The 12,687-nt window shown below is 45.5% G+C and overlaps 1 protein-coding gene across 4 annotated transcripts in view; it reads left to right on the top strand.

Annotated features, from left to right (window-relative positions):
• The window catches only part of ELMO2 (engulfment and cell motility 2), a 417,013-nt gene that overhangs the window by 205,608 nt on the left and 198,718 nt on the right, over nucleotides 1-12,687 (top strand). For all 4 annotated transcript variants that reach the window (XM_085619396.1, XM_085619393.1, XM_085619394.1 and 1 more), the window contains 2 exons: nucleotides 696-877; nucleotides 1,893-1,992. In XM_085619396.1, coding sequence (XP_085475522.1) covers nucleotides 696-877; nucleotides 1,893-1,992 — 282 coding nt within the window. The remainder of the gene's footprint in view (nucleotides 1-695; nucleotides 878-1,892; nucleotides 1,993-12,687) is intronic.

Raw genomic sequence — 12,687 nt, 5'->3', positions numbered from 1 at the left:
CACTTCCCTACCTACTTACCTGAAAATGCAGAAGTGTTGATTCAAAACTCTTTTTCATAAGTTCTATTTCACATGTGGGATATCTATTCTTAATTACGTCTATCACCTTTGTCTCAAGGTTTGGACAGCTGAATCGAAGCCTTTTTGTAATGAAACTCCTCTTCAAAAGCGACATTTCAAGAATCATTTATTTTTCACGCACAATGAAGAAAGTTGTACTCAACTGAAGTTTTTTCACTGTCTCTATTGCCTTCCACAGTCTTTCTCCAAAATACAAAATTGTTACTCAGCAAAATGAGTTCAACTCCCATGGTTTCCACGACCTTGCCTCCAATGTGTCTTTTTGGAGCCTCCATCCCCCCCCCCACCCCCCCCCCCCCATTAAACCAAACCAGAAATTCCTACATTCTCCCGTCTCTCCAAATATGTAAATTGTACTCCCCAAAGGTTCTTGCCTCCAGTTGACAAAGCAGCCACAGCCAATGGTAAACTGCGAGTTCCTCAATGCTTATTAAACTTCTTCAAAGATAAGTAATCCAATTTGTACATTAAATTTCAAGTGAATTCTTTTTTATGACACTAATGATTTTGTAGCCACAGTAATTGAGTCACTTACGTAGTTGGTGAGGGTCTCAGAGAGTCTGTCTTTCTCTACAGACATGTACATTTATCCTTTATTGTGATTTATTTTCTAGTCCAGAGCGGCACGGCAGCTCCTGGAGAGAATTCAGTCCTCCAGCATGGACTCTCGGCTAGATGCCATGAAGGAACTGGCCAAACTGTCTGCTGACCCTACCTTTGCCAGCGAGTTCATCAATATGGAGGGAACCAGCGTTCTAACCCGACTCATGGAGGGTGGCACCAAGCTTCTATCTCAGTGTGTACTTTAAGACTCTCCGTGTTTTCAGTGTATGCTTGTTTAACCAGTGTTTGATATGATGAAAGTATGAGTCCCTGGTGATTGCACACGTGCAGATTAATATCCTGATGTCTCACGTAAATAGTTATACAAATGGCCTATGCCTACCTCACAAAATTTCGTTTTTGTAAACCTGTTTAAAGAGCTTTTTGGGGTAGGATTGGACGTGGCCATAAGGGAATTCTGTGTTTCTGAAGTTAGTAGTGTACAGGTCTGTGCTACTGATGATGTAAGTGAATCAGATTTTGTATCCAGGGTACTGCAGAAAAGATGCATATTGATCTCAAGCTGTAGGAAGATCAGGATGCTGCTATGAATCTCCTGAGGATATATTGTCAACACATAAGTGAACAATGGGGCAGATCTAAATCTTGAAGGATTGTAGGGGTAGAAGCACTGACAACAGATAGGAGATTGTTTATGAGGCAGTCCACTGGTGCAGGGCCTAGTATTGGTGAGAGAGCCCAAAGGGGTTTTTGGTACATCTGGGCAATAAGCCCTAAATCGAGGCACTGGTGCACAGATAATGACGAGAACCATATTGTGGAGAGCTGGAGAACACTGTAGAATTCTGGAGCAGGGATGGAAATGTGCCACAAACTTTGGAGAGCAAACAGGGGTCTGCCACTGAAGCCAAGAGAGCAACCTGTTTGGTGCCATAGAATGCAGGAGAGCATGACAGATGAGTGCTCCTAATCAAAATAAATATTTGGTGGGCAGATCTTTTTCTCTGGTGCATACAATGCTGGTTTGGGACCAGGAGTATGCTTGACTGACATCTGTGGGCATTAAAGTTAGGATACAATAAAGAAAAACATTAATTAGCTGCTAAGACTTAGTCTTAGCACAGGTTCCTAAGAGACATTATGGCATGGTTTGTCGTCTTCTCTCTGTTAGCAACCCCTCCATTTTCTGTATGTCCTCTTGACTCCATAGTGGTGTGCTAGTGATGAATCTTAAATATGTTTCTCAGTTATAGTGAGATGCTCGCCTTCACCCTAACTGCCTTCCTGGAGCTGATGGACCATGGTATCGTCTCATGGGACATGGTGTCCATCACCTTCATTAAACAGGTAAGAAGGTGATTATCTGTCATGGTGTTCTGCGGCGATGAATCTTGAACATAGTTTCCGTCATGTGTATTGTTGGTAGCTGCTGCCATGTCATGCCTTGTTGCAGAATTCTGAGCTTTTTATTGTGAATGATTCTTCACTTAAACCAGTTCTTCCATAGTAGCTTCTGAGCAATGTTGGAAGCAATAGTAAGAAATGAAGTTGATTAACAGTCACTAACTGCCTGCACAACACTTCAGCTGAAAAATCCAAGTATATTTTCATGACAAGATTGCAAACTTTTGGGATCAAGTCCTATAAAGGAAATCTGTGTAAGTTTTCCATATAGATAAGTTACATGTAATAGCTTTCCCAACAGCCAGTATCAACACCAAACCCTTGGACAGATGTAGGATTGCTGGGAATGTAGTTTCTGCGAGATGGATTGCATTGGAGGCTACTGTGGATGCCTGAGAAACTTGACAGAAGTCATTATTTGCCCTTCTGGACTATGCAGCTAAGTTTTGGGGACAGCCGATGGGGAAGGAGAGGAAATGTGGCCTTGACTTATAACTTTATTTATGTTTCTTGTATTTGCTCTTCAGTTGTTAAGGCTCCACCTCGTTCCATAGAAAATTCCATTGGTGCACCAAACAAGGGGGAAACCACCTTTAGAATTCTGCCTTTCAGTGAGCCAGTATCTGTTTGTTGATGCAACCTCCTTGCACATATTCAGCTAGTTGGACATGTTGAGGTCTTCCTTGCAGTTAGGAAACTGTCCCTCTCCACTGCTCCGATTTCAGTCTAATGATTTCTCCAGTCTTATGGAAATCAGTAAGGTGCTACCTCTGGCAGACACATGAGCACTGATGTGCAGGGTCCCCTTTTCTCAAGTTCCAGTTACTGGGTAAATGGGAAGGAGGGAAGTGCTTATCCTACTTTGAGAAACGGGCAACCTGAAAGTTTGTCTTAAATTTCACCTAAAGTGATGTTTTTGAAGGTAGGAGTCGCAGTTGTAGTTTTGTAATACAGAACCTCAGTGCCTTGGTTACCAGTGGACAGCCAACAACATAGGGAAAGGGAGAGGGGGTGACTGGTGGTTTTCTTTTTGTGGATTTCTTTTTGTTTGAAAAAGGTATTGGGGAATCTGCCTCGCGAAAGTAACTACTGGGTCCAAAGAGGATGCTAAGCAAAGAGCATCAGCAGGCTGTCGTATTAACCATCAGCAAAAAGACCTCCTTCAGGGAACTCTCATCTTAGCAGACCATACACATGGTGTCTCAAGTAGACATCCACTATGCTGCCTGCAGATTTCTCGTTGAACATCAGTGAAAATAAATTATTTACACATGTACATCTAATCTTTCTCTCTCTCTGTTCTTTTCTCTCTCTGTCCTCTTTGTCTTCTTCCCTTTTCTGGTTTTTCTTTGCCACACTCCTCACTCCCTCTCAAAGTATGAACTGGACAGCTCTCTAGAGGGAGAGAGGGAAGAAATCTACCCGACCAGGGTACAAGTAAAAAAGCCTGCATCCCCTGAAATATAGTTCATTACTACTATATATTATGGCATGGGGTATGGTAGGTGCCCTTGATATGGGTGGATCATCGGAGGCCCTCCTGTCAACATTGCTTGTTAAAAGGAGGAGTGCCTCCAGTGAAATTGAAGTTAGTGCAGAAAAGTGTGAAGCAAGACAGACAAAAATGAAACATTTTCCCAGCCATGCAGCAGACCCTCTTTCCCCGCTCTGTGAAATCCAGGGATTCTTGGAATGGTGAATTTCCTCAGAGGCTATGAAGTGCTACAACACATGCAGGCCATAACCGTGCGCTCTAGCTGGCCATTGACTTTTCATAGGGGACATTGGGAATAATGTGAGAACGAGAGATGCTCTGAGCCCAAGTGTGAGAGTGTATTGGTCACTAACAAGATGGAGGGTTATTTTCTGGCCTAGCAGAGAGAGACTGGGAAATCGTAACTGACAGAATAGAGAAACAGTAATTTGTTATGGACTGGCACAACAGACTCCTAGTGATAGTAAAAAGAGAGGTGCAGTGAGAGAGTTATTAACTATCAGTACAGAGAGTGACAATGACTGTTTGTTACTGGCCTGACAGAGGGACAGGCAGAACCGGTTCCTGGCACAGAGACAGCTGGTTGTCTTCCAGCCTTCTCTGCCTGACCCACAGTCTCGACAGCCTTGCAAATGAAATGAGGAGCCCTTCTTCATTCTTTGTGCGAGCTTGGCAGCAGGCCCTGTCTCGGCGGCAGGCTGCACGGAAGAAGCTATTTAGCATGCACAGGAGGCTTCCTCTTAAAACATGTCAGTCTCTCCTCTGAATGTCTTTCATGCATGGTTGGACTCTGCTCTTTCTCTCCTCTTTAGTGTCCTTCTTCCTACTTCCTGTGCATGATTAGATTAAGTTTTGCTATCTCTTCCCTCCCCATGAGCCCCCCTTTACTGATGGCCTGATATAAGCCTGGAAGTAGGTTTGGTTTCGAATGAATGGTTGTGTGCAATCGTGGGTAGTGAACCATCGCTTGATGTGTGAGTAGAGGTTAATAAAGCATGCTTGAATGAGTAGCAGCTCAAGAGATGGTCACTGGACCGAGGTGCTGAGATTACCATTGTGTGACATTGTGCATTTTAATATGTTCCTTGGTACATTGTTTTTGCAGTAAATCTATTGCTCAGTTTGCATTTCTGGGAGTCTTTTTGCTCCATTTTGTTTTTTTGCATTTGCATTCTATGGAAACATGGGCCCAGGAACCATTGCTAAACAGAGGCACAATACAACAGTAACAGCCACTTTTTTTATCCCACTTTGTTTGCTCATTCCCCTCAACTTTCCTTACCATGGTCTATGTATCTTTTTCATCTGTTTTTTTATTCCTTGACTATCTCTTATTCTATCCTTAGTCTTTCTTCTACAAATCCCTTTTATTCCATTCAATTCAATTATTTTTGTTCTCCTTCTTCATTCACAGATACATAAACCCCTGGCGCTTTCCATTCCTCTGCCTTCTGTACTTTTTTTGCACTTCTCTATCTCTCTTTTCTCACTGTCCACTTTTCGTCCTTGCCTCTTTTGTTTCTTTTTTCTTCTACACCGCTCTCATGTAATTTCTTTAGCAATTTACCATAACATTGCATTACTTAGAATAATGAGGTGTTACCATTTTGTTGTATAAAGCTTGCAGTGCTGTATCCGCTTTCATTAGGCATCTATCACACTGTTTGGTTTACATTTATTTTTATGTTTTATTTATAGTAGTTATGAGGCCTCAACAAATAGTTCATTAAGGAAATTTGAAGTTCCTCCTCTTGTGATACTGTCATTCATAAGTTTGTGGTTCATCTTCACATAGAACAAGATTGCGTGGAGACGAACCGCTCAGACCCAATGCAAGTGCATACCACAGGACTTAATCCTACATTTTGATTTTGTGGCCATCAGCTACCATAGCCTTTCATATTGTACATTACAAAATTACCCTATTAAATTAGTTAATTCAAGCCCAATCAGATAGGGTTCTATCCACAATGCACACATTTAGTCTTGAAAAAGGTCACTCTCTTGAAGATGAAACGTTGGTTTGCACATAATATTTAACTGACCTGGCTATAATAGGCACTTCTTTGTTAAGACAAAATTAATGGTTGCAACTCGGATTGCTTTTGGTATTTTACATTACTAGATATAAATGTATATTTTAATAACTTTGGGGAGTGACAGGTGTGGAAACATAATTTGTTTCTGTTTCTTACAAATATGGAGGTGCTTTTCTTCTAAGGTCTTCGACACCTGGAATGACTGGGTGTATATCCTGCTACACTCCTGTGTACTATTGAATCTTGGTTCAATTAATTCGAAATATGACCCACAACTAATGTTTTTTATTTATTTATTTTTATTAACTTTTCTCAGCAAGTATCCAGACATTGTGTAATGCGAGATAAGAACGTACTTGTAAATGGCATTGATTACATATGGTTACAACAAAGCCATAAGAGTACACATTTGTATTGCAGCGGATCTAGGAGAGTCCTTAAATGTCATTGCATAAAAAGTCTTGAAATCGTGGAATGAGTCCCTGACTGTAAATCATTTCGTAAAGTTACAACACATTCGCCTGCATCAGAAAAGTGCAATATATCATATTTAGTCAATCAAATCTAACATTTCCTATTACAACTATACCACTCTAACAAAAACTAACCTGTCCCTCCCCCTCCTCGCGAGCCCGGACTACAATTACAATAGCAGCATTATCACATGCCCAGTTCTTGATCCTGCGTGTGTCCTAACTCCACAGTCAGTCCCGTGTGTATCCTGCATTCCTGCTATAATGAAGAATAGATCCCCCTGGTACTGCAAGGGTCCTGCACGATTTTTACTATGGTACAAGGCCCTGTCCGGTGGTAGTATGATCCCTCAATAGGATAATAGGTCTATCGCTGCATATTCCTCCATCATTGCATTCCAACTCATCGATATCTGTGTTTTATGTAGGCCTCTATATTCCTCTCGTTTTAGTTCAGCCCCTTCCGCCTTACCCCACCTGACCATTTCCGTATGCCAATCCTGTAGAGATGGAGCCCTAGCGGCCTTCCACCGCGTGGTAATGGTCCTTTTAGCTAGTAGAGTCGCAAGGTTAGCAAACCTATAAATGGGATTACCCTTCTTCCCACGGGGCCCTAGTACCAGTATACAATATTACAAAGTGTCATTATTTCGCACTGGGGAAATATCCGTCATTATCTTGCTTGCTGTCGTCCAGTAGTGCCTCAGTCTCGGACAGTCCCACACCATGTGTACCAGTCCCGCGTTGGGTGCGTAGCAGTGCGGGCATATATCACTTGCGCCTGGAAACATAGCGCACAGTCTACGCGGGGTCAGATAGGCTCTGTGGAGTAACATCAATTGGATAAATTTAAATTTAGGGTTACGAAACACCTTAGGGTAGCCCAGTATGGTGTCCCATTCCTTGTCAGTAAATTCGCGGCCTACGTCTCCTTCCCATTTGTCGCGTAATGGTCGCAGTGAGATCGCTGTCTCAGTACGAATCCGTAAGTCAACCATTTCGTCAGCCGTGCTCCATGTCCCATTAGGTATTGCATAGTAAGCAGCGTGTTCGTGGCAGGTTGGATACCCTCTGGTGACCATATAGTGCGTATATATCTGGATATATGTGCATGTAATAGGAACAATGTATCAGGGGCACCATGCTCGCATATAAATGTTTCATGCGTCATTAATATACCCTCTGAAAAGAACTCTCCCACCGTGGTAATGCCCGCATCAGTCAACGCCTGCAGAGCACGACTAGTGACCAGCCCTGCTCGTGTGGGGACACCCAGCAGCGGAATGGTGGGAGCATACGGTGGTGTCCTTCCAGTGTACCTCTCTGCGTTCTTCCAGTATGCAATGGCTACCCGTAGTAAGTGAGGTGTTGATGCTGGAAGCAAGGCCTGGGGCAGCAAGAGCCTGTGGATGACCCCCCTATCCCTATCCCGCTGTGACATATCCAATTCCTGTAAACTACGTCCTGCGAGCCAATATGCCTGCCACTGCAGCTGGCTAGCGTAGCAATACGCGCGCAGATCGGCACTCCCAGCCCCCCCTGTTTCGTGCTCAGTTGTAGTTTTGCCAGGCTGATACGTCTGCGTCCCGCGCCCCAGACTAGCTCTATCAGTAAAGAGTTCAATGATTTAAAAATTTCCCGTGGGACAAGTATAGGCAAGTTCGTGAAAAAATAAAGCAGCCTCGGCAACAGCACCATTTTAGTTATGGCTATTCGGCCCGCCACTGACCGAGGCAGCGAGGTCCAGAAGTGGACTTGAGATTTAAGAACAGTAATTGCGCGCGTCAAATTGCCATCCAGGAGATCCGCAGCATCGAGGTAGACCTGTATTCCGAGATATCGAAAAGTATCAGGCGCTATATGAAAGGTCCAGGGGTCAAACGTAAACTGACCGCTCCGTGCAGGACCATCGGAGAAATAGGCATAAGACTTGGCAGCGTTGATAGCCAAGCCAGAAAGTTCCTGGAATAACACAAAGGTGGAGAGCATTGGATGAAGGTCCTTGTCCATGTCTTTGATATAGAGAATGAGGTCATCCGGGTAAGCGGAGACAACGTGAGACATATGACCTCGTATTATCCCCCTGCAGCTTGAGAAAGAACGGAGTCTATGCAGAAGGGGTTCCAGCGCCAGGATAAACAACAACGGTGACAGTGGGCATCCCTGCAGAGTACCGTGAGCCACAGTATATTGCCGTAAAATATGCTGTCCCGTGCGCGCCTGTGCAGTGGGATTCGTGTATAATAATTGCACCCACGCGATAAATTTGTCTGGTATACCGGATCGTGAGAGGGAGTATAACATATAGTCCCAGTGCAACAAGTCCAACGCCTGCCGTAGATCAAGCGATACGCAACCCTCCTTGGTTCCTGTGCCGAGCGTGCCCATCATAATTTGGTGTAGGCGTCTGATGTTAAGTGCCGTGTTCCTACCAGGCACAAACCCACATTGGTCAGTGTGTATTAGCTTGGGGATAAGTTGACAGTTGGTTAGCCAACAGTTTACTCAAGATTTTATAGTCCAAGTTAAGGAGCGATAAAGGCCTATAACTGGAAAGGTTCAATTTATCCCTCCCTGGCTTCAGTAAGGAAACCACCAACGCTTGCAGTGTAGTAGCGGGTAGCACACCTGCCCCCAACGACGCGTGATAAATGCACTGTAGATGAGGTATCATCAAGTCGGCGTATACCGCATAAAATTCAACCGGCAGGCCATCATTCCCCCGGGGTCTTATTACGTGGTAAAGCTTTGATCGCCTGTCAGATTTCCATCCCTTTTATTGGTCGTGTTAGTTCATCACTCTGCTGTTGTGTGAGCTTTGGTAAGCATAACCCATCAAAAAAGGGGTCAAAGTCCGTGTTTGTATGTCCAGCTGGTGGTCTGTATAGGTGCTTGTAATATTCCCTAAATGAGGTATTGATATCTAGTTAGTTGCATGTTAAATATATCACCCTCACTATTTTGAATTTCTAGTATAGGTGAGGGCATGGGAGCCTTTCTAACCAGTTGTGCCAGTAGCGGCCCTGACCTGTCCGCCTGTGTCTGCTGTTTCTGTATGTATAGCCCGTGATACACAACGCGCAGCTCCTCACGGAGCTCCGTGTATTGTATGTTAGCCTCTCGTAGCTGCGTCAGTTGCTCATTCGTCCCCGACGCTTCCCCTTACAATGTAGCCGGCTTACCCTCAAGTTCAGTGAGTCATTCTATTAGAGCAAGCCGAACTCCTGTCTTTGTGCTAATGGCCACTCCCCTTATAACCGTTTTAAAGGCGTCCCATTCCAACTGGAGAGTACTAGCAGACCCCGTGTTCTCCGAGAAATAATGGGCAATCGCCTCCGCTAGGGTATGTCGGAAGACCGGATCTTCCAGCATCGTGGGTTGCAGTTTCCAGGTCGGTATCGGAGTAGGGATCTTACCCCATTGAAGGGTTAACTCCACCGGGCTATGATTCGACAAGGTCTTGCCCATGTGGAGCATGGCAGAAATGGAACCTTATAAGGCCCTAGAACACAGAAACCCATCTATTCGAGTATGCAGTCTGTGTGGTGGTGAATAAAAGGAATATTCTCCATGTTCTGGATGTTTTGCTCGCTAGGCGTCACATAGTTTCCAGCCCTCTGCCCATCCTCTGAGTGCCTCAGCTTGTCTTTTGCTTTCTGTTGCATGTAAGGGGGGGGGGGGTGAGACCTGTCTAACTCAATGTCCAATACAGTGTTAAAGTTGCCCCCTACCACCCAGGGATAGTCAGCCCAGTCCATCAGAGCCACACTTAGGGTCGCCAGATATCATCTTAATCAGTGTTTGGAGCATATATGCATCCCATAACCACATGAACCCCATCCAATAAGCCATGGAGCAGCACATACCTGCCGTTGAGGTCTACTTTTTTGCTCTAGTAGCTTAAAAGGGACATTATTTCACACCCATATTGCTGCCCCTCTGGCAAAAGCTGAGTATGTTGTGGCGAACAGTTGTCCCCTCCATTTTTTCTGTAACTTGGCTGCCTCATCAGCGTTAAGGAGAGTTTCCTGCAGGAAAGCTATAGCAACCTTTCTTCTATTTAGTTGCGCCAGGACTCAGTGCCTCTTATGGATCGAACCCATGCCCCTCACATTCCAGGTGTAGTAGGTGTATTTATTATGTGATGCCATCGTGATGCAGGTAGCGTGGTTGCCATGTGACATGTGGAGATCGAAGCCCTGCAAATATTAGCTGCATTCGGGCCGAGCATGCATTACCATATAAACTCCCCAATACTAGGTTCCCCCATAAAACAGCAGAGGGCCAAACTCGAAACAAAAGTCCATCATGGACTCTAAATAATAAATGCCATATCGCATTCGCCTGGGGGGTGGAGGCATCAACTGCTAAGGTCCATACAAACATCATATTACCCATTAAAAAAAATGAACTTGGTATGTCAATACATTACCCTATACAGCTTAGTTACACTAGACCTACTAAAGCGGTCACCAACAGTAAAGTATATTGCAGAGCAGCTTATACATTACCACTCCAGGTCACCCCGGAACGCAACACTAGAATTCTCTGGCAATTTGCGCAGTGATCGAGGGGAATAGTGTTAGACTAGTCTCAGAGTCGGAGCGCACCGTGGCCGCATCTGATGAGTGCACTGAAGCCGCTGCAGTTTGAGCATCGTGAGCGGCCAGTGCCGCTGCTGTTAGAAGTGCATCTTTCTGGCTGTTTGTGATCTGTTCCGAAGTTGTGCCAGCGTCTGTAGTTTCCACACCACTTTCGGTCCCCGGCATGTGAATCTCAGCAGTCCGCTACGGAGAGGCTCGATGCAGTTGTCCTGACGGAAGTGAGGCCTGTGAGGCCTCCGGTGTGAAGGTTATTTCTAGCCAGTGCACCGCTTCCTCCGAGCTGTCAAAGAAGATGGATTTTTGGCCGTAAACAACTTTTAGTCGAGCTGGAAAAAGCAGGTCATATTTCAAGTTGCGCGCTCGCAGGTTCCTCTTTACTTCTTGAAAAGTGGCTCTAGCTTTCTGAACCGCCGGAGTGAAATCCGGGTAGAGGGATATTGTTCTATTCGCAAAACGTATTGGAGCATTCTCTCTGGTGGCTCGCAGGATCGTGTCGCTGTCTTTATAGTGCAGTATGCGTACTATTAGTGGGCGGGGTGGTGCGCCCGGCTGAGGTGGTCAAGTCATGCAACCAGTCCTCTACAAACTGGGTGGGGTTGGATCCCTCGCTGCGCTCCGGTATTCCAAGGATTCGGACATTGTTGCGGCGGGACCTCCGCTCCGTGTCGTCGACCCTGTCCTGCAAGCCCTGGAGTTGGTGCTGGAATTGTTCTGGCTTGGAGGTGTGCATAGTTTGCTGGGGTATGAGATCGTCCAGAGCCAATTTATCCGATCTGGCTTTGTCAGTGAGCTTTTTGTGATCCGCCTGCAGTAAACCCAGGTTGGTGGACAGTGTCCCCATTTGTGTTTCAAGCGCTGATCGGGAGTCACGTATCTCCTTTAACCCTTTCGATGCTTGTGACGGAGCGGTTCCGTCATGCGCGTCGGTCGCGCTGTGCGGATGACGGAACTGCTCCGTCACGGCCCGCCCGCGCACGAACCCTTCAGCACAGCGCGGTAATCCGCGCCGCGCTGAAGGGGTTAAAATTAAATTTAGCTTAGCAGCGTGGGGATCCCCAATTAGGCTCAGTCCAAAGGCTACCCACAACTAATGTTTACAATGTGTTTTTTGTTTAGGATCTTGTACCTACCTGTGTCCATTTCTTGATCTTGAAACCTTAGGGCCTCTTTGTGAGTGCCTTGATAATTCCATTGAGGCAGGTAACGGGAGCCACCAGCCCCATTGAAGTTACAAGGCCTGAAAGAAAACATTGGGCCTGGTGTTTTATTTATTTCTTTATTTATTTATTTTTTAAACTTTTTTACTTTGACACAAGAGCTACTTTTATCCAGGAGAAAATCCTCACTGCTATGAGAAGTACTGGGATACTGGTGTGACTTTCCCAGTGCCCAACATAATTTCCTTTTACTCCAGGTTTTTTTAGGGATCAGCTTGTGATCCTATGATTTCTTAGTAACTTCTAGGGGGATTACAGGCATGGGCGAACTCTTCAGAGTTAACTTGGCGGCATTCAGTAAATATCTATAGATTCTTGTGAGAGGATAACTGCACCAAAAACCCTGGTCAAGTCATCGCACAGCGATTCTCTGCAGCACTCCTTAGGCCGCTAGACCCCAGCTGCTGTCTCTTCCTCCCCCCCCCCCCTCCCCCCCTCCCCCAACTGCTGCAGTCCCTCACACCACGGTATGAGCTTTCACCTGCACCCATTGTCGGTTCTCCAGCAGCTACCCAACCAAACTCTCCATGCCTATACTAACCACGCCCTCAAACTTCCTCCAGACACACACGTCACACAAGCACCAACAACTCCTACACCCCCACCCTACACCATGCCACAGCAAACCCGTACATCAACACCCCTTCACATGCATGCTTCTCAACACAGGATCACTCAGCAAACACACAAATGAAATTTAGGACCTGCTGAGTAGCGATGTACCGGACATTCCCTTTATCACATAGATCTGGCTCAACCCCTCATCGACACCTGAAATCGTCATGGCAATCCCATTCTACAATATCACTC

This window comes from Triturus cristatus, chromosome 7 (genome assembly GCF_964204655.1).
Source record: "Triturus cristatus chromosome 7, aTriCri1.1, whole genome shotgun sequence".
NCBI lineage: Eukaryota > Metazoa > Chordata > Amphibia > Caudata > Salamandridae > Triturus > Triturus cristatus.
This window is presented reverse-complemented; position numbering and strand designations above follow the sequence as displayed.